The sequence below is a fragment of the Oncorhynchus tshawytscha genome, linkage group LG17, assembly GCF_018296145.1.
Source record: "Oncorhynchus tshawytscha isolate Ot180627B linkage group LG17, Otsh_v2.0, whole genome shotgun sequence".
Classification (NCBI taxonomy): Eukaryota; Metazoa; Chordata; class Actinopteri; order Salmoniformes; family Salmonidae; genus Oncorhynchus; species Oncorhynchus tshawytscha.
The window spans coordinates 2,487,106-2,507,908 of record NC_056445.1 but is presented as its reverse complement, the minus strand read 5'-3'; the positions used below and the strand labels follow the sequence as shown (position 1 = coordinate 2,507,908).

The 20,803-nt window shown below is 45.6% G+C and overlaps 1 protein-coding gene and 9 non-coding genes across 10 annotated transcripts in view; all 10 read right to left on the bottom strand.

Moving 5' to 3' along the window:
- Window positions 1-9,470: 9,470 nt before the first annotated feature.
- LOC121838636 (NLR family CARD domain-containing protein 3-like) overlaps window positions 9,471-20,803 on the bottom strand; it is a 733,752-nt gene continuing 722,419 nt past the window's right edge. Inside the window, exon 13 of the mRNA XM_042299970.1 lies at window positions 9,471-9,561. Coding sequence (XP_042155904.1) covers window positions 9,471-9,561 — 91 coding nt within the window. The remainder of the gene's footprint in view (window positions 9,562-20,803) is intronic.
- On the bottom strand, window positions 13,397-13,468 carry trnap-ugg. Its single transcript has one exon. It is a non-coding gene; the product is annotated as a tRNA-Pro (tRNA).
- trnap-ugg lies at window positions 14,307-14,378 on the bottom strand. Its single transcript has one exon. It is a non-coding gene; the product is annotated as a tRNA-Pro (tRNA).
- trnap-ugg lies at window positions 15,224-15,295 on the bottom strand. Its single transcript has one exon. It is a non-coding gene; the product is annotated as a tRNA-Pro (tRNA).
- Window positions 16,139-16,212, bottom strand: trnap-ugg. Its single transcript has one exon. It is a non-coding gene; the product is annotated as a tRNA-Pro (tRNA).
- Window positions 17,056-17,127, bottom strand: trnap-ugg. The gene has a single exon. It is a non-coding gene; the product is annotated as a tRNA-Pro (tRNA).
- Window positions 17,974-18,045, bottom strand: trnap-ugg. Its single transcript has one exon. It is a non-coding gene; the product is annotated as a tRNA-Pro (tRNA).
- On the bottom strand, window positions 18,889-18,960 carry trnap-ugg. The gene has a single exon. It is a non-coding gene; the product is annotated as a tRNA-Pro (tRNA).
- trnap-ugg lies at window positions 19,805-19,876 on the bottom strand. Its single transcript has one exon. It is a non-coding gene; the product is annotated as a tRNA-Pro (tRNA).
- Window positions 20,721-20,792, bottom strand: trnap-ugg. The gene has a single exon. It is a non-coding gene; the product is annotated as a tRNA-Pro (tRNA).

Here is a 20,803-nt window from a genome sequence, read left to right as displayed (position 1 = left end):
CCCAGTGATGTTGCCTACCACTGCTGTGTCATTGGCAAACTTGACAATGGTTTTGGAGTTGTGCCTGGCCATGCAGTCATGAGTGAACAGGGAGTACAGGAGGGGACTGAGCATGCACCCCTGAGGGGCCCCCGTGTTGAGGATCAGCGTGGCGGATGTGTTGTTACCTACCCTTACCACCTGGGGGGCGACCCGTCAGGAAGTCCAGGATCCAGTTGCAAAGGGAGGTGTTTAGTCCCAGGGTCCTTAGCTTAGTGATGAGCTTTGAAGGCACAATGCTGTTGAAATCTGAGTTGTAGTCAATGATTAGCATTCTCGCATAGGTGTTCCTTTTGTCCAGGTGGGAAAGGGCAGTGTGGAGTGCAATAAAGATTGCATCGTCAAATCAAATCAAATCAAAGTTTATTTGTCACGTGCACCGAATACAACAGGTGTAGACCTTACAATGAAATGCTTCCTTACAGGCTCTAACCAATGGTGTGGGGGAAAAAAGAAGGTACGTGTGTGTGTGTGTGTGTGTGTGTGTGTGTGTGTGTGTGTGTGTGTGTGTGTGTGTGTGGTGTGTTTGTGTGTGTGTGTGTGTGTGTGTGTAGGTAAGTAAAGAAATAAAACAACAGTAAAAAGACATTTGAAAAAAGAGTAGCAAGGCTATATACAGACACCTGTTAGTCAGGCTTATTGAGGTAGTATGTACATGTAGGTATCATTAAAGTGACTATGCATATATGATGAACAGAGAGTAGCAGAAGCGTAAAAAGAGGGGTTGGTGGGTGGTGGGACACAATGCAGATAGCCTGGTTAGCCAATGTGCGGGAGCATTGGTTGGTCGGGTCAATTTAGGTAGTATGTACATGAATGTATAGTTAAAGTGACTATGCATATAAGATAAACAGAGAGTAGCAGCAGCGTAAAAGAGAGGTTGGGGGGACACAATGCAAATAGTCCGGGTAACCACTTGGTTACCTGTTCAGGAGTCTTATGGCTTGGGGGTAAAAACTGTTGAGAAGCCTTTTTGTTCTAGATTTGGCACCCCGGTACTACGGTAGTAGAGAGAACAGTCTATGACTGGGGTGGCTGGGGTCTTTGACAATTTTTAGGGCCTTCCTCTGACACCACCTGGTGTAGAGGTCCTAGATGGCAGGCAGCTTTGCCCCAGTGATGTACTGGGCCGTACGCACTACCCTCTGAAGTGCCTTGCGGTCCGAGGCCGACCAATTGCCGTACCAGGCAGTGATGCAACCGGTAGCAGGCAGGATGCTCTCGATATTGCAGCTGTAGAACCTTTTGAGGATCTCAGGACCCATGCCAAATCAGTGGATCTGTTGAGGCGGTATACAAGTTGGAGTGGGTCTAGAGTTTCTGGGATAATGGTGTTGAAGTGAGCCATGACTAGCCTTTCAAAGCACTTCATGGCTACAGACGTGAGTGCTATGGGTCGGTAGTCATTTAGGTAGGTTACCTTAGTGTTCTTGGGCACAGGGACTATGGTGGTCTGCTTGAAACATGTTAGTATTACAGACTCAGTCGGGGACAGATTGAAAATGTCAGTGAAGACACTTGCCAGTGAAGACACTGCACATGAATTAGAGCAAAAAACTGCTCTCTCTGGCTTCACCTCCTCCACCCACTGCAAGGCCAACAGTATGACCAACAGTTCCGCCGTATTTACAGCCATATACATTTCCTGACCACCACCCCACATTCCTGCACTACAAATGCTGACCCAGTACATCCTGTCCTTGGATCTTTTGAACCATCTGTGTAAATGGCCACAGCATCCTGATATACAGTATCCATATTTATTTTAAACAAATAAGATGGATAAACACCCTTCCCATCTTTCCGTTGTCTCTCCAACACTTTTAGATCAACTACTGGAGGCGAGAGCAGCCATGGTGGATTCACAGGAATAGCTACCATTGGACTCAACTCCCTTCCATACAATCCCATCTTCTTCGCCTGGGTATTACCCACCCACCCAAAGCTTGTGTTCTGTCCTCTCTCATGTTCCCAGCACACCAGTAAAATCCCTTTCCAGGATGAGACACCCCATGTTCCTGTAGGTTGACCCAATAATTAATTGCCAGCTGTTGTCTAGAAATCGGCAATGCCATATCCCCCATCTCCACTTGTAGCGCAGACACTGGGAAGGCCTGAAACGCCCCACTACATATTCTGAGTCCTTGCCCCTGTATTTTTATTTTTTTATTTCACCTTTATTTATTAACCAGGTAAGCTAGTTGAGAACATTTACAACTGTGACCTGGCCAAGATAAAGCAAAGCAGTGCGACAGAAACAACAACACAGAGTTACACATGGAATAAACAAGCGTACAGTCAAGAACACACTAGAAAAAAAGAAAGTCTATATACAGTGTGTGCAAATGGCATGAGGAGGGAAGGCCATAGTAATAAAGTAATGATGGTGTGTAATTAGTGATACTGGTGTGCAAAAGAGCAGCAAAGTAAATAAATGGGTGTTGTTATCGTGACCAGTGAGCTGAGATAAGGCGTAGCTTTACCTAGCATACACTTGTAGATGACCTGGAGCCAGTGGGTCTGGCGATGAATATGTAGCGAGGGCCAGCCGACTAGAGCATACAGGTCGCAGTGGCGGGTGGTATAAGGTGCTTTAGTAACAAAACGGATGGCACTGTGATAAACTGCATCCAGTTTGCTGAGTAGAGTATTGGAAGCTATTTTGTAGATGACATTGCCGAAGTCGAGGATCAGTAGGACAGTCAGTTTTACTAGGGTAAGTTTGGCGACGTGAGTGAAGGAGAATTTGTTGAAGATTGCTACACTGTACTGTCTTTTATCGATGGTGGTTATGATATCGTTTAGTACCTTGAGCGTGGCTGAGGTGCACCCCATGACCAGCTCGGAAACCGGATTGCACAGCGGAGAAGGTACTGTGGGATTCGAAATGGTCAGTGATCTGTTTATTAACTTGGCTTTCAAAGACTTTAGAAAGGCAGGGCAGGATGGATATAGGTCTGTAACAGTTTGGGTCTAGAGTGTCACCCCCTTTGAAGAGGGGGATGACCGCGGCAGCTTTCCAATCTTTAGGGATCTCGGACGAAACGGAAGAGAGGTTGAACAGACTGGTAATAGGGGTTGCAACAATGAAGGCAGATCATTTTAGAAAGAGAGGGTCCAGATTTTCTAGCCCAGCTGATGTGTACGGGTCCAGGTTTTGCAGCTCTTTCAGAACATCTGCTATCTGAATTTGGGTGAAGGAGAAGCTGGGGAGGCTCGGGCAAGTAGCTGCGAGGGGTGTTGGCTGGGGTTGGAGTAGCCAGGAGGAAAGCATGACCAGCCGTGGAGAAATGCTTATTGAAATTTTGGATTATCATGGATTTATTGGTGGTGACCGTGTCGCCTAGCCTCAGTGCAGTGGGCAGCTGGGAGGAGGTGCTCTTGTTCTCCATGGACTTTACAGTGTCCCAAAACTTTTTGGAGTTAGAGCTACAGGATGCAAATTTCTGTTTGAAAAAGCTAGCCTTTGCTTTCCTGACTGATTGCGTGTATTGGTTCCTGACGTCTCTGAAAGTTGCATTTCATGGAGACTCTTTGATGCTATTGCAGTCCGCGACATTATGTTTTTGTGCTGGTCAAGGGCAGTCAGGTCTGTAGTGAACCAAGGGCTATATCTGTTCTTAGTTCTACATTTTTTGAAAGGGGCATGCTTATTTAAGATGGTGAGGAAATAACTTTTAAAGAACCACCAGGCATCCTCGACTGACGGGATGAGGTCAATATCCTTCCAGGATACCTGGGCCAGGTCGATTAGAAAGGCCTGCTCGCAGAAGTGTTTTAGAGAGCGTTTGACAGTGATGAGGGGTGGACGTTTGACCGCGGACCCGTAGCGGATGCAGGCAATGAGGCAGTGATCGCTGAGATCCTGATTGAAAACAGCAGAGGTGTTTTTGGAGGGCAAGTTGGTCAGGATAATATCTATGAGGGTGCCCATGTTTACGGATTTAGGGTTGTACCTGGTGGTTTCCTTGAAAATATGTGTGAGATTGAGGTTATCTAGCTTAGATTGTAGGACTGATAGGGTGTTAAGCATATCCCAGTTTAGGTCACCTAACAGAACAAACTCTGAAGATAGATGGGGGGCAATCAATTCACATATAGTGTAAAGGGCACAGCTGGGAGCTGAGGGGGGTCTATTACAAGCGGCAACAGTGAGAGACTCATTTCTGGACAGATTCATTTTTAAAATTAGAAGCTCGAACTGTTTGGGCATAGACCTGGAAAGTATGACATAACTTTGCAAGCTATCTCTGCAGTAGATTGCAACTCCTCACCATTTGGCAGTTCTATCTTTACGGAAAATGTTGTAGTTGGGTATGGAAGTCTCAGAATTTTTGGTGGCCTTCCTAAGAAAGGATTTAGACACGGCAAGGACATCAGGGTTGGCGGAGTGTGCTAGAGCAGTGAGTAAAACAAACTTAGGGAGGAGGCTTCTGATGTTAACATGCATGAAACCAAGGCTTTTTCGAAGTCAGAAGTCAATGAATGAGAGTGCCTGGGGACACGCAGGGACTGGGTTAGCCTCCACATCACCCGTGGAACAGAGGAGGAGTAGGATGAGGGTACGGCTAAAGGCTAGCAAAACTGGTCGTCTAGTGCGTTGGGGTCAGAGAATAAAAGGTGCAGATTTCTGGGCGTGGTAGAATAGATTCAGGGCATAATGTGCAGACAGGGGTATGGTGGGGTGCGGGTACAGTGGAGGTGAGCCCAGGCACTGAGTGATGATAACAGAAATTGCATCTCTGGACACGGTGGTTATACTGGGTGAGGTCACCGCATGTGTGGGAGGTGGGACAAAGGAGGTATCTAAGGCATGTACAGTGGGACTAGGGGCCCCGCAGTAAACCAAAACAATGATAATTATCCTAAACAACAGTATACAAGGCATATTGACATTTGAGAGAGACATAAAGTGAGGCATAAAGCAATCACAAGTGTTGATTGGGAGAGCTAGCTAAGTCAACAATGGGTAAGACAACAACAGCTAATCAGCTAAGACAACAACAACAGGTATAATGGCGATGAATGGGCAGAGAGGGTCGGTTAACTACACACAGGGCCTGAGTTCGGGGCTAGGGCCGACAGATGAACAGAGGTAAACAAAATGGAGTACCGTGATAAATGAACAGTCCAGCAGGCATCAGCTATGTAGCCAAGTGATCATAGGTTCCAGTGTCACGCTAGCACGCGGGAGAAACAGCGTTTAAAGTTAGCAGTCCGGGGTAAGTAGAATCGTCTGCTCCGTCGTCCGGCAAAGGCCGGTTGATGGCACAGCTACGTCTGTGGACCAGTCGTGGTGGAACGGCGCCATGTCGACGAAGGGACCGTGCCAAAGGGCGAAAGAGGTATTGTAGTGGTGGTATTTTATTTGCTAGCCAGGAGATGCGCCTGGCTCAGGGCTAGCTTTGGGGCTGGGTCACTCAGTGGCAGCTAGCTAGCTGTGATGATCAATGGTCAATGGTTTACGGCAGGAATCTGGCATTGTAGACCGAGGCTAGCAGGTATTATCCAGGCTTAAAAAACGGCTGGTGCCTGAGCAGAGGGTAAAGGCCGCTAGCAGTGGCTAACAATGGCTAAATAGCTAGTATCTTAGCTTATTAGCTGGCTACCTTCTGATGAAAGTTTTGGCTATAGGGTCTAAAGAAATTGTGGATCCGTGTCACATTGAGTGAGGCGGGTTACCGGAAGGTATATTTATTTAAAAATGGAAAAAGAGATTGAAAAAGAAATTGGAATATATACAAAAAATGTGAAAAATTAAAAAAGTAAACGAGAGGGACAACAAACCACGTCTGCACTGCTACCCCATCTTGGATTGAATCTAGCCTTTCCAGTGAGGTCCGGGCTGCCGAACCATACGCTATACTGCCATAGTTTATTATAGATCAGATCAATGCAACATAGATGGCCCTCAATGAGGAACTCCCAGCCCCCCACATTTAGCACCTTCTTACACTTTCCCACCACTCTCTCAATGTGTTCTGCCCAGGTCAGCCTAGTGTCAAAGTATACCCCAAGGAATCTGAAGGCCCCCACCTCCAAGTTTCTCCCATATAACCTCAAGCGTACCTCATCTCCCACCTTCCTCCCACCCACTCTGATGTGGCGATACTAGCCCCCTGCTCTCCAGGAAGTAAGTTAGCCTCTCATTCATTCCGTAATCCTACATACATGTTAAAGCTATTGGCTGATAGCTTGTTGGCCTCGTTTGGTTCTCCGTTCGGTACCACTACTTCCTCCTTCCAGCAGCCTGGTAGTTTCCCCTCCTCCCACACCCAGTTGTACAACACCAATACCTTATCCAGTGCTTCATCACTAGATGGGCCAATATAACATAGCACACCTCATCTTTCTCAGGGGAAGTTAACCCAGCCTTACCTATTGCCCTTTTCATCTCTGCCAAGGTAAATGGTGTATTCAACGCATAATTTACACTACCAGTCAAAAGTTTGGACACACCTACTCATTCAAGGATTTTTCTTTATTTGCACTATTTTCAAAATTGTAGAATAATAATGAAGACATCAAAACTATGAAATAACACATTATGTGTTGAATTATGTAGTAACCAAAAAAGTGTTAAACAAATCAAAACATATTTTGTATTTGAGATTCTACAAAGCAGCCACCCTTTGCCTTGATGACAGCTTTGCACACTCTTGGCATTCTCTCTACCAGCTTCATTAAATAGTCACATGGAATGCATTTCAATTAACAGTGTGCCTTGTTAAAAGTTCATTTGTGGGATTTCTTTCCTTCTTAATGCATTTGAGACAATCAGTTGTGTTATGACAAGGTAGAGGTGGTATACAGAAGATAGCCCTATTTGGTAAGAGACCAAGTCCATATTATGGCAAGAACAGATCAAATAAGCAAAGAGAAACGACAGTCCTGTCACACCCTGATATGTTTCACCTGTCTTTGTGCCCCCCACAAGGTGTCTTCCACCTCCCCTCATTATTCCCTGTGTATTTATACCTGCGTTTTCTGTTTGGCTGTTGCCAGTTCGTTTTGGCCCGCCATGTCAAGTCCTATCAGTGTGTTCCCGTGTTTCCTGTGCTCTAGTTTTTGTTTTTCCCAATTCTGACCTTTCTGCCTGTCCTGACCCTGATCCTGCCTGCCGTCCTGTACCTGCCTGATTCTGATTTGGATTACGACTTTTTGCCTGCCTTGACTTACCTTTTACCTGCCACTACTATAATAAATTCTGAGACGCGTATTTTCCGCCTCCTGTGTCTACATCTGGGTCTTAGCCTGAGCCTTGATAGTAGGAACTAGCCATAACTGACCCAGCAGACTCGGACCTGTTCCGCAACGCTGTCTCCTCCCAAGGAGCCACCATTGGAAGACACAATGAGTTACTGCAAAGCCGTATGGAGGAACTCCATACCCTGGCAGAACGCCATGACCATGCATTCAGTACATTGCTGGAGCAATTCCGCGGATTCCCTACTAGGCAGCAAGCCACAACAGTAATCCTCCAGACTCTCTGCAACCCTGCCACCAGCGGCGCTTCTTCCCAGCCTAGAACCTAGCTTACCTCCTCTGGAGCGCTATGTTAGAGATTCTGGAACCTGCAAGGATTTTCTCTCCCAGTGCTCCCTCATCTTCGAGCTGCAGCCTTCTTCGTTCTCCTCGGAAAGCTCAAAGATAGCCGTACCTCATAAAGCTGATGTCCGGGAGGGCATTCACCTGGGCTGCGGCAGTGTGAGAGCAACAGTCCACTGATTGCCTCAGTCTGGAGGAGTTTGTGGCGGAGGTACGAAAGTGTTAGATTATCCGTTGTCTGGGAGCGAGGCTGCTCGTTAGCTGCTCCAACTACATTAAGACTCCCATAGTGTGGCAGGCTATGCAGTTGATTTTCGCACATTGGCAGACGAGAGTGCCTGGAATCCATAATCCCTTTTCGACATGTTCCTTCACTGATTATCAGAGGAGGTTAAAGACGAGCTCGCAGCCCGGGAGCTTCCCATGGATTTCGACTCCCTCATCGCATTGACCTTAAGGATGGGCGGCTACTGGAACATAGAAGGGACAGGAGGTCTGTTCCAAGTCACACTCGCTTGTCCGCTGCTCCCACCTTGCCTCAGAGGAATCCCGGAAGTTCCCAACGTCCACCTTACCGAGAGAATCCGAGGTCACCCAAGTGCTCACGGGAATCACAGAGGGCAGTCGACTCGCCTCCTACAGAGCCCAAGCTACTGGGAAGGGCTAGATTGTCTCTGGATAAACATTTACGCAGGTTGAGCACCAGGAGCTGTCTGTATTGTGAAACTACAGGACATTATATTTCTTTCTGTGTGCTCATTGACTCTGGGGCCAACGAGAGCTTTAACAACGCTACCTTGGTGTCGGAGCTGGGAATCTCCACTCAACCCCTCTCCATTCCCATGGACATCAGAGCGCTGGATGGGCGCTCTATTGGCAGAGTCACCTGCAATACGGTTCCCATCAACCTGCGAGTATCAGGAAATCACAGTGAGTCTATGCAGTTCCATCTCATAGAATCTCCTAATGTACCTGTGGTTTTGGGGTATTCATGGCTCCAGGAGCACAATCCCCTGATCAACTGGGCTACTGGTTCTATCGTGGGTTGGAGCCCATTCCGCCATGTCCAGTGTCTTAAGTCGGCACAGCCTGACCCGGGACATCTTCCTGCAGGCTTGGGAGAAGCCTCGGATCTCTCCCTGTCGGTCCAGAAACCAAGACTCTCTCACTGCAGGGAGTGTTCGTCCATCTGCCTCTTCCGCGGACACAGGGTTTTTCTTTGTGGAGAAGAAGGACAAAACCCTGTGCCTGTGTATCGACTATTGGGGCCTTAATTACATCACGGTTAAAAATCTCCTTGGCTGTCGAACCTCTTCAGGGAGCGACCATCTTCTCAAAATTGGATCTTCGGAACGCCTACCATCTGGTTCGGATACGGGAAGACAGCCTTTAACATGGCTAGTGGGCACTATGAGTACTTGGACATGCTGAACCGGTTTGTGTTTGTCTACCTCAACGACGTCCTTGTGTCTTCCTGTTCAGCTCAAGAGCATGTCCAACAGATCCTTCAGCGTCTCCTGGATAACCAGATTTTTATTAAAGCAGACAAGTATGAATTACATCGCTCCACCATCTCCTTCCTATGATACGTCATTGCTGCAGGACATATACAGATAGATCTAGACAAGGTGAGAGCGGTGGTGGATTGGCCTCAAGCCACATCCATAGTGCAGCTGCAAAATATCCTGGGATTTGCTAACTTCTACCGCCGCTTCACCCGGGGTTACAGCACCCTGGCTTCCCCCCTCTCAGCACTCACCTCTCCCAAGGTTCTATTCATGTGTTCTCCAGCAGCTGACTGGGCATTCTTGGACCTCAAACATTGATTCACTACAGCCCCCATCTTAATCCATCCGGACCAGTTTGTGGTGGAGGTCGACGCCTCAGATGTCAGAGTGGGGGCCACCCTGTCTCAGCGCTCTGACCAGGACCAAAAGCTGCACCCCTGCGCTTTTCTCTCCCATTGTCTTACCCCTGCTGAGAGGAATTAAGATGTGGGAAATCGAGAACTCCTGGCATTGGAGGGGTGGAGGTACTGGTTGGAGGGGGCAGAACATCCAATCTTAGTGTGGACTGTAAGACCATGTAATATCTCTGTACCGCCAAGCTCCTCAATTCTAGGAAGGCTCGTTCGGCCCTGTTATTCACCCATTTCAATTTCCCTCTCTCCTACCGCCCGGGGTCCAAGAATGTGAAGCCTGACGTACTCTCACGCTGTTACTCCGTCTGACCCCGAGACCATCCTCCCTACCTCCTGTCTATCAGCTGCACTTGTCTGGGGTATAGAGAGCCTGGTGCCTAAGGCGCAGCGTTCCCGGGGGGCTTACCGGATGTTTGTCCAGGACTCTGCCAGTTCCCAGGTCCTGGCTCGAGACTGACCTGCCATCCAGGCTCCCGTCGTACCATGTCTTTCATTCGACAACGCTTTTGTTGGCCTTCCGTGGTTCCTGATGTCTCCGCATTAATCACCGCCTGCACTGTGTGTGCATAAAATAAGACTCTGTGTCAAGCTCCGGCTGACCTTCTTCAACCACTCCCTGTTCCTCATCGCCCCTGGTTACATATATCCCTGGACTTTGTTACTGATCTCCCTCCATCAGATGGCAGCACCACGATCATGACGGTGGTGGATAGGTTTTCTAAAGCCACCCGTTTAATTCCCCTTCCCAAGTTACCCTCAGCCAAGGAGACAGCTCATGTCATGGTGCAGCACGTCTTCCGGATCCATGGACTTCCAGTCGACATGGTCTCCGATTGTGGTCCTCAGTTCTCATCCCGGTTCTGGAAGGCATTCTGCACCCTTATTGGGTCATCGGCCAGCCTGTCCTCTGGTTTTCACCCCCAGTCAGGACCTGGAGACGGCACTTCGTTGCTTCGTCTCCCCCAATCCAAGAAACATGAGCAATGGACATTAGACCGGTGGAAATCTGTTCTTTGGTCTGATAAGTGCAAATTTGAGATTTGTGGTTTCAAACATTGTCTTTTTGAGAAGAATTCTAGGTGAACAGATGATCTCCACGTGTGTGGTTCCCACCATGAAGCATGGAGGAGGAGATGTGATGGTGTGGGGGTGCTTTGCTGGTGACACGGTCAGTGATTTATTTAGAATTCTAGGCACACTTAACCAGCATGTATACCAAGGCATTCTGCAGCGATACGCCATCCCATCTGGTTTGCGCTTAGTGGGACTATCATTTGTTTTTCAACAGGACAATGACCCAACACACCTCCAGGGTGTGTAAGGACTATTTGACCAAGAAGGAGAGTGATGGAGTGCTGCATCAGATGACCTGGCCTCCACAATCACCCAACCTCAACCCAATTGAGATGGTTTGGGATGATTTGGACTGCAGAGTGAAGGAAAAACAACCAATAAGTGCTCAGCATATGTGGGAACTCCTTCAAGACTGTTGGAAAAGCATTCCAGGTGAAACTGGTTGAGAGAATGCCAAGAGTGTGCAAAGCTGTCATCAAGGCAAAGGGTGGCTATTTTGAAGAATCTAATATCTAAAATATTTGTTTAACACTTTTTTGGTTAGTACATGATTCCATATGTGTTATTTCAAAGTTTTGATATCTTCACTATTATTCTAGAAAGTATGAAATAGTACAAATAAAGACAATCCCTGGAATGAGTAGGTGTGTCCAAACTTTTGACTAGTACTGTACATCTTTCCTCCTATCCAGCATTCTTCAGTGCTCCCCTCTCATTCTCTCTCCTCCTCTGCCCCTCCTCTGACAAATTTGCCTAGCTATGCACTTGGACAAAGGCTTTGGTCATCATCTCTGCCTTTTCCTTTTCATCTGTTACTGCCATATCCTCCCCACTCATCAACAATGGATAATACCACTCCTTTCTCACCCCTTTCATCCTCCTAATCCTCCCCCACACTTTTCCCATTGGTGTCACCCTTCCAGTGGTGTCACAGAACCAACGCCAACATGACCTCTTTGTGTGACGGATAGTTGTCCTCACCAGGGCCTGGGCCTGGGCCTGCTTATACTGAATCAGATGTTGGAAGTTATGTGTCCTTTTCAGTACTCTAAATGCCATGTTCCTACTCCTCACCATTGCCCCTCACTCCTCCGTCCACCATGGGGCTGCTTTCCTCCTCCCAATGCCTGAAGTCTTAGGTATAGCCTCAGTAGCTGCCCCCACTAAAGATGTTCTCAAACAGTTATCCACACTATCCACGTCCTCTCTCATTCCATCACCTCCTGAAGCTGGTCCCACTTTGCCCTTCCGAACATCCACCTGCCTACTCATCCACTGACATGTCCTCCTCCCTCCGGTCTACTGTGCATACTATAGGGTAATGATTACTCCCTACTGTCGACTACTCCCATACCTCCCACTCACAGATTCCTGCCATGACACTAAATACCAGAGTGAGGTCCATGAACTAAAAAATATCAGAAAGTCTTGATTTACAAATATTTTTTAAAATGTTTTATTTCACCTTTATTTAATTAACCAGGTAGGCCAGTTGAGAAAAAGTTTTAGTTTACAACTGTAACCTGGCCAAGTTAAAGAAGTTTGAAAAAAACAACAACACATGGGATAAACAAACGTAGAGTCAATAAAACAATAGAACATCTGTAAACAGTGTTTGCAAATGAAGTAAGGAGATAAGGCAATAAATAGGCCACAGTGGAGCAGTAATTACAATTTCACAATTCTGTAGTGATAGATGTACAGTTGAGGATGTGCAAGTAGAAATATTGGTGTGTAGAAGAGCAAAAAAAAAAAAAAAAAAAAATGGGGATAAGGTAGGTAGTTGGGTGGATGGGCTATTTACAGATGTGCTGGACGCCACGTGTTTCTCTGTAAAATGCACTGATGTCATACCCACTAGTGCACAATGGATTAGCAGTCCATTGCCTCAATCACTCATCCACCTCATCCTGCGTCCAACCAGTTGCCCAAGAACCACCTGTCTCAGATTGTTAAAGGCTCAACAAAGGCTCTACAAACAGGGTCATCCGGGGTTTGAACCCAGGACCATTTTCTCACATGACGGTGAGGATTTGGATTGACAGGTCCAGGCCACAGTGAATCAGTGAGTGTTGGTGGTATACTTGTGAGCATAGGTATCTTCCAAGCAGTTGACCAGGTTTGAGTTGAAATACTCTGTAATTCATCTGCTGAGTCTTTCAGATTCAATCTTCATTAGCTGTAACAGCAAGAAACAAATGAAGAAAGAGCTAAATGTAGATTAAAAAAATTAAAAAGTAGACATCAAAATCAATTGGATCTCATTTCATTTGATCCGATTGACGCACCGGTACGTGAATAAAATAAAAAATCCCCATTGGAATCTGTCTGTTTTAAACTAGAAATGTGACTTATTTTGCACTGGATGCTTCTCATACCTCCATAACCGCTGATGTCACATCTCTGCATCTTTGGTGAAATGCGGCAGAGCGAGAGCAATGTTAGTCAAAACATGACACATCCCGGAAATCAGTCTTCTCATACAAATGGCTGTAGCTTCCGAACTGTTTGACCTACAAAATCGGTTGACCATTCCATGGAAAGGGGAGACTCTCACAAACACAATGTCGTTCTCAGTTTTGCTCTACGACCCCCAGGGTCACGGGACTCGTCTGAAGGTAACCTATGTACCGGTTAAAATGACAGATGTTTTAACCAAGGAAGAAATGAATAAATGTTGTGCTATGCTGAACCCACGAGTGCAGAGCACAATGGATTAGCAGTCCATTGCCTTTATCACTCATCCACCTCGTCCTGCACTCCAACCAGTTGCCCAAGAACCGACTGTCTCAGATTGTTAAAGGCTCAACAAATGGGCTCGTCCGGGATTTGAACCCAGGACCTCTCGCACCCAAAGCGAGAATCATACCCCTAGACCAACGAGCCATTTTATCCAAGACATTTTTTTGCAGTCGCCAGCAATGACGGTGAGGATTTGGATTGACAGGTCGATTTGTGCCAGGCCACAGTGAATCACGTGAGTGTTGGTGGTATACTTGTGAGCATAGCTATCTTCCAAGCAGTTGACCAGGTTTGAGTTGAAATACTCTGTAATTCATCTGCTGAGTCTTTCAGATTCAATCTTCATTAGCTGTAACAGCAAGAATGAAGAAAGAGCTAAATGTAGATTTAAAAAATTAAAAAGTAGGCATCAAAATCAATTGGATCTCATTTCATTTGATCCGATTGACGCACCGGTACGTGAATAAAATAAAAAATCCCCATTGGAATCTGTCTGTTTTAAACTAGAAATGTGACTTATTTTGCACTGGATGCTTCTCATACCTCCATAACCGCTGATGTCACATCTCTGCATCTTTGGTGAAATGCGGCAGAGCGAGAGCAATGTTAGTCAAAACATGACACATCCCGGAAATCAGTCTTCTCATACAAATGGCTGTAGCTTCCGAACTGTTTGACCTACAAAATCGGTTGACCATTCCATGGAAAGGGGAGACTCTCACAAACACAATGTCGTTCTCAGTTTTGCTCTACGACCCCCACAAGGGTCACGGGACTCGTCTGAAGGTAACCTATGTACCGGTTAAAATGACAGATGTTTTAACCAAGGAAGAAATGAATAAATGTTGTGCTATGCTGAACCCACGAGTGCAGAGCACAATGGATTAGCAGTCCATTGCCTTTATCACTCATCCACCTCGTCCTGCACTCCAACCAGTTGCCCAAGAACCGACTGTCTCAGATTGTTAAAGGCTCAACAAATGGGCTCGTCCGGGATTTGAACCCGGGACCTCTCGCACCCAAAGCGAGAATCATACCCCTAGACCAACGAGCCATTTTATCCAAGACATTTTTTTGCAGTCGCCAGCAATGACGGTGAGGATTTGGATTGACAGGTCGATTTGTGCCAGGCCACAGTGAATCACGTGAGTGTTGGTGGTATACTTGTGAGCATAGCTATCTTCCAAGCAGTTGACCAGGTTTGAGTTGAAATACTCTGTAATTCATCTGCTGAGTCTTTCAGATTCAATCTTCATTAGCTGTAACAGCAAGAAACAAATGAAGAAAGAGCTAAATGTAGATTTTAAAAAAATTAAAAAGTAGGCATCAAAATCAATTGGATCTCATTTCATTTGATCCGATTGACGCACCGGTACGTGAATAAAATAAAAAATCCCCATTGGAATCTGTCTGTTTTAAACTAGAAATGTGACTTATTTTGCACTGGATGCTTCTCATACCTCCATAACCGCTGATGTCACATCTCTGCATCTTTGGTGAAATGCGGCAGAGCGAGAGCAATGTTAGTCAAAACATGACACATCCCGGAAATCAGTCTTCTCATACAAATGGCTGTAGCTTCCGAACTGTTTGACCTACAAAATCGGTTGACCATTCCATGGAAAGGGGAGACTCTCACAAACACAATGTCGTTCTCAGTTTTGCTCTACGACCCCCACAAGGGTCACGGGACTCGTCTGAAGGTAACCTATGTACCGGTTAAAATGACAGATGTTTTAACCAAGGAAGAAATGAATAAATGTTGTGCTATGCTGAACCCACGAGTGCAGAGCACAATGGATTAGCAGTCCATTGCCTTTATCACTCATCCACCTCGTCCTGCACTCCAACCAGTTGCCCAAGAACCGACTGTCTCAGATTGTTAAAGGCTCAACAAATGGGCTCGTCCGGGATTTGAACCCGGGACCTCTCGCACCCAAAGCGAGAATCATACCCCTAGACCAACGAGCCATTTTATCCAAGACATTTTTTTGCAGTCGCCAGCAATGACGGTGAGGATTTGGATTGACAGGTCGATTTGTGCCAGGCCACAGTGAATCACGTGAGTGTTGGTGGTATACTTGTGAGCATAGCTATCTTCCAAGCAGTTGACCAGGTTTGAGTTGAAATACTCTGTAATTCATCTGCTGAGTCTTTCAGATTCAATCTTCATTAGCTGTAACAGCAAGAAACAAATGAAGAAAGAGCTAAATGTAGATTTTAAAAATTAAAAAGTAGACATCAAAATCAATTGGATCTCATTTCATTTGATCCGATTGACGCACCGGTACGTGAATAAAATAAAAAATCCCCATTGGAATCTGTCTGTTTTAAACTAGAAATGTGACTTATTTTGCACTGGATGCTTCTCATACCTCCATAACCGCTGATGTCACATCTCTGCATCTTTGGTGAAATGCGGCAGAGCGAGAGCAATGTTAGTCAAAACATGACACATCCCGGAAATCAGTCTTCTCATACAAATGGCTGTAGCTTCCGAACTGTTTGACCTACAAAATCGGTTGACCATTCCATGGAAAGGGGAGACTCTCACAAACACAATGTCGTTCTCAGTTTTGCTCTACGACCCCCACAAGGGTCACGGGACTCGTCTGAAGGTAACCTATGTACCGGTTAAAATGACAGATGTTTTAACCAAGGAAGAAATGAATAAATGTTGTGCTATGCTGAACCCACGAGTGCAGAGCACAATGGATTAGCAGTCCATTGCCTTTATCACTCATCCACCTCGTCCTGCACTCCAACCAGTTGCCCAAGAACCGACTGTCTCAGATTGTTAAAGGCTCAACAAATGGGCTCGTCCGGGGGATTTGAACCCGGGACCTCTCGCACCCAAAGCGAGAATCATACCCCTAGACCAACGAGCCATTTTATCCAAGACATTTTTTTGCAGTCGCCAGCAATGACGGTGAGGATTTGGATTGACAGGTCGATTTGTGCCAGGCCACAGTGAATCACGTGAGTGTTGGTGGTATACTTGTGAGCATAGCTATCTTCCAAGCAGTTGACCAGGTTTGAGTTGAAATACTCTGTAATTCATCTGCTGAGTCTTTCAGATTCAATCTTCATTAGCTGTAACAGCAAGAAACAAATGAAGAAAGAGCTAAATGTAGATTTTAAAAATTAAAAAGTAGACATCAAAATCAATTGGATCTCATTTCATTTGATCCGATTGACGCACCGGTACGTGAATAAAATAAAAAATCCCCATTGGAATCTGTCTGTTTTAAACTAGAAATGTGACTTATTTTGCACTGGATGCTTCTCATACCTCCATAACCGCTGATGTCACATCTCTGCATCTTTGGTGAAATGCGGCAGAGCGAGAGCAATGTTAGTCAAAACATGACACATCCCGGAAATCAGTCTTCTCATACAAATGGCTGTAGCTTCCGAACTGTTTGACCTACAAAATCGGTTGACCATTCCATGGAAAGGGGAGACTCTCACAAACACAATGTCGTTCTCAGTTTTGCTCTACGACCCCCACAAGGGTCACGGGACTCGTCTGAAGGTAACCTATGTACCGGTTAAAATGACAGATGTTTTAACCAAGGAAGAAATGAATAAATGTTGTGCTATGCTGAACCCACGAGTGCAGAGCACAATGGATTAGCAGTCCATTGCCTTTATCACTCATCCACCTCGTCCTGCACTCCAACCAGTTGCCCAAGAACCGACTGTCTCAGATTGTTAAAGGCTCAACAAATGGGCTCGTCCGGGATTTGAACCCGGGACCTCTCGCACCCAAAGCGAGAATCATACCCCTAGACCAACGAGCCATTTTTATCCAAGACATTTTTTTGCAGTCGCCAGCAATGACGGTGAGGATTTGGATTGACAGGTCGATTTGTGCCAGGCCACAGTGAATCACGTGAGTGTTGGTGGTATACTTGTGAGCATAGCTATCTTCCAAGCAGTTGACCAGGTTTGAGTTGAAATACTCTGTAATTCATCTGCTGAGTCTTTCAGATTCAATCTTCATTAGCTGTAACAGCAAGAAACAAATGAAGAAAGAGCTAAATGTAGATTTTAAAAAAATTAAAAAGTAGACATCAAAATCAATTGGATCTCATTTCATTTGATCCGATTGACGCACCGGTACGTGAATAAAATAAAAAATCCCCATTGGAATCTGTCTGTTTTAAACTAGAAATGTGACTTATTTTGCACTGGATGCTTCTCATACCTCCATAACCGCTGATGTCACATCTCTGCATCTTTGGTGAAATGCGGCAGAGCGAGAGCAATGTTAGTCAAAACATGACACATCCCGGAAATCAGTCTTCTCATACAAATGGCTGTAGCTTCCGAACTGTTTGACCTACAAAATCGGTTGACCATTCCATGGAAAGGGGAGACTCTCACAAACACAATGTCGTTCTCAGTTTTGCTCTACGACCCCCACAAGGGTCACGGGACTCGTCTGAAGGTAACCTATGTACCGGTTAAAATGACAGATGTTTTAACCAAGGAAGAAATGAATAAATGTTGTGCTATGCTGAACCCACGAGTGCAGAGCACAATGGATTAGCAGTCCATTGCCTTTATCACTCATCCACCTCGTCCTGCACTCCAACCAGTTGCCCAAGAACCGACTGTCTCAGATTGTTAAAGGCTCAACAAATGGGCTCGTCCGGGATTTGAACCCGGGACCTCTCGCACCCAAAGCGAGAATCATACCCCTAGACCAACGAGCCATTTTATCCAAGACATTTTTTTGCAGTCGCCAGCAATGACGGTGAGGATTTGGATTGACAGGTCGATTTGTGCCAGGCCACAGTGAATCACGTGAGTGTTGGTGGTATACTTGTGAGCATAGCTATCTTCCAAGCAGTTGACCAGGTTTGAGTTGAAATACTCTGTAATTCATCTGCTGAGTCTTTCAGATTCAATCTTCATTAGCTGTAACAGCAAGAAACAAATGAAGAAAGAGCTAAATGTAGATTTTAAAAATTAAAAAGTAGGCATCAAAATCAATTGGATCTCATTTCATTTGATCCGATTGACGCACCGGTACGTGAATAAAATAAAAAATCCCCATTGGAATCTGTCTGTTTTAAACTAGAAATGTGACTTATTTTGCACTGGATGCTTCTCATACCTCCATAACCGCTGATGTCACATCTCTGCATCTTTGGTGAAATGCGGCAGAGCGAGAGCAATGTTAGTCAAAACATGACACATCCCGGAAATCAGTCTTCTCATACAAATGGCTGTAGCTTCCGAACTGTTTGACCTACAAAATCGGTTGACCATTCCATGGAAAGGGGAGACTCTCACAAACACAATGTCGTTCTCAGTTTTGCTCTACGACCCCCACAAGGGTCACGGGACTCGTCTGAAGGTAACCTATGTACCGGTTAAAATGACAGATGTTTTAACCAAGGAAGAAATGAATAAATGTTGTGCTATGCTGAACCCACGAGTGCAGAGCACAATGGATTAGCAGTCCATTGCCTTTATCACTCATCCACCTCGTCCTGCACTCCAACCAGTTGCCCAAGAACCGACTGTCTCAGATTGTTAAAGGCTCAACAAATGGGCTCGTCCGGGATTTGAACCCGGGACCTCTCGCACCCAAAGCGAGAATCATACCCCTAGACCAACGAGCCATTTTATCCAAGACATTTTTTTGCAGTCGCCAGCAATGACGGTGAGGATTTGGATTGACAGGTCGATTTGTGCCAGGCCACAGTGAATCACGTGAGTGTTGGTGGTATACTTGTGAGCATAGCTATCTTCCAAGCAGTTGACCAGGTTTGAGTTGAAATACTCTGTAATTCATCTGCTGAGTCTTTCAGATTCAATCTTCATTAGCTGTAACAGCAAGAAACAAATGAAGAAAGAGCTAAATGTAGATTTTAAAAAAATTAAAAAGTAGACATCAAAATCAATTGGATCTCATTTCATTTGATCCGATTGACGCACCGGTACGTGAATAAAATAAAAAATCCCCATTGGAATCTGTCTGTTTTAAACTAGAAATGTGACTTATTTTGCACTGGATGCTTCTCATACCTCCATAACCGCTGATGTCACATCTCTGCATCTTTGGTGAAATGCGGCAGAGCGAGAGCAATGTTAGTCAAAACATGACACATCCCGGAAATCAGTCTTCTCATACAAATGGCTGTAGCTTCCGAACTGTTTGACCTACAAAATCGGTTGACCATTCCATGGAAAGGGGAGACTCTCACAAACACAATGTCGTTCTCAGTTTTGCTCTACGACCCCACAAGGGTCACGGGACTCGTCTGAAGGTAACCTATGTACCGGTTAAAATGACAGATGTTTTAACCAAGGAAGAAATGAATAAATGTTGTGCTATGCTGAACCCACGAGTGCAGAGCACAATGGATTAGCAGTCCATTGCCTTTATCACTCATCCACCTCGTCCTGCACTCCAACCAGTTGCCCAAGAACCGACTGTCTCAGATTGTTAAAGGCTCAACAAATGGGCTCGTCCGGGATTTGAACCCGGGACCTCTCGCACCCAAAGCGAGAATCATACCCCTAGACCAACGAGCCATTTTATCCAAGACATTTTTTTGCAGTCGCCAGCAATGACGGTGAGGATTTGGATTGACAGGTCGATTTGTGCCAGGCCACAGTGAATCACGTGAGTGTTGGTGGTATACTTGTGAGCATAGCTATCTTCCAAGCAGTTGACCAGGTTTGAGTTGAAATACTCTGTAATTCATCTGCTGAGTCTTTCAGATTCAATCTTCATTAGCTGTAACAGCAAGAAACAAATGAAGAAAGAGCTAAATGTAGATTAAAAAAAATTAAAAAGTAGACATCAAAATCAATTGGATCTCATTTCATTTGATCCGATTGACGCACCGGTACGTGAATAAAATAAAAAATCCCCATTGGAATCTGTCTGTTTTAAACTAGAAATGTGACTTATTTTGCACTGGATGCTTCTCATACCTCCATAACCGCTGATGTCACATCTCTGCATCTTTGGTGAAATGCGGCAGAGCGAGAGCAATGTTAGTCAAAACATGACACATCCCGGAAATCAGTCTTCTCATACAAATGGCTGTAGCTTCCGAACTGTTTGACCTACAAAATCGGTTGACCATTCCATGGAAAGGGGAGACTCTCACAAACACAATGTCGTTCTCAGTTTTGCTCTACGACCCCCACAAGGGTCACGGGACTCGTCTGAAGGTAACCTATGTACCGGTTAAAATGACAGATGTTTTAACCAAGGAAGAAATGAATAAATGTTGTGCTATGCTGAACCCACGAGTGCAGAGCACAATGGATTAGCAGTCCATTGCCTTTATCACTCATCCACCTCGTCCTGCACTCCAACCAGTTGCCCAAGAACCGACTGTCTCAGATTGTTAAAGGCTCAACAAATGGGCTCGTCCGGGATTTGAACCCGGGACCTCTCGCACCCAAAGCGAGAATCATACCCCTAGACCAACGAGCCATTTTATCCAA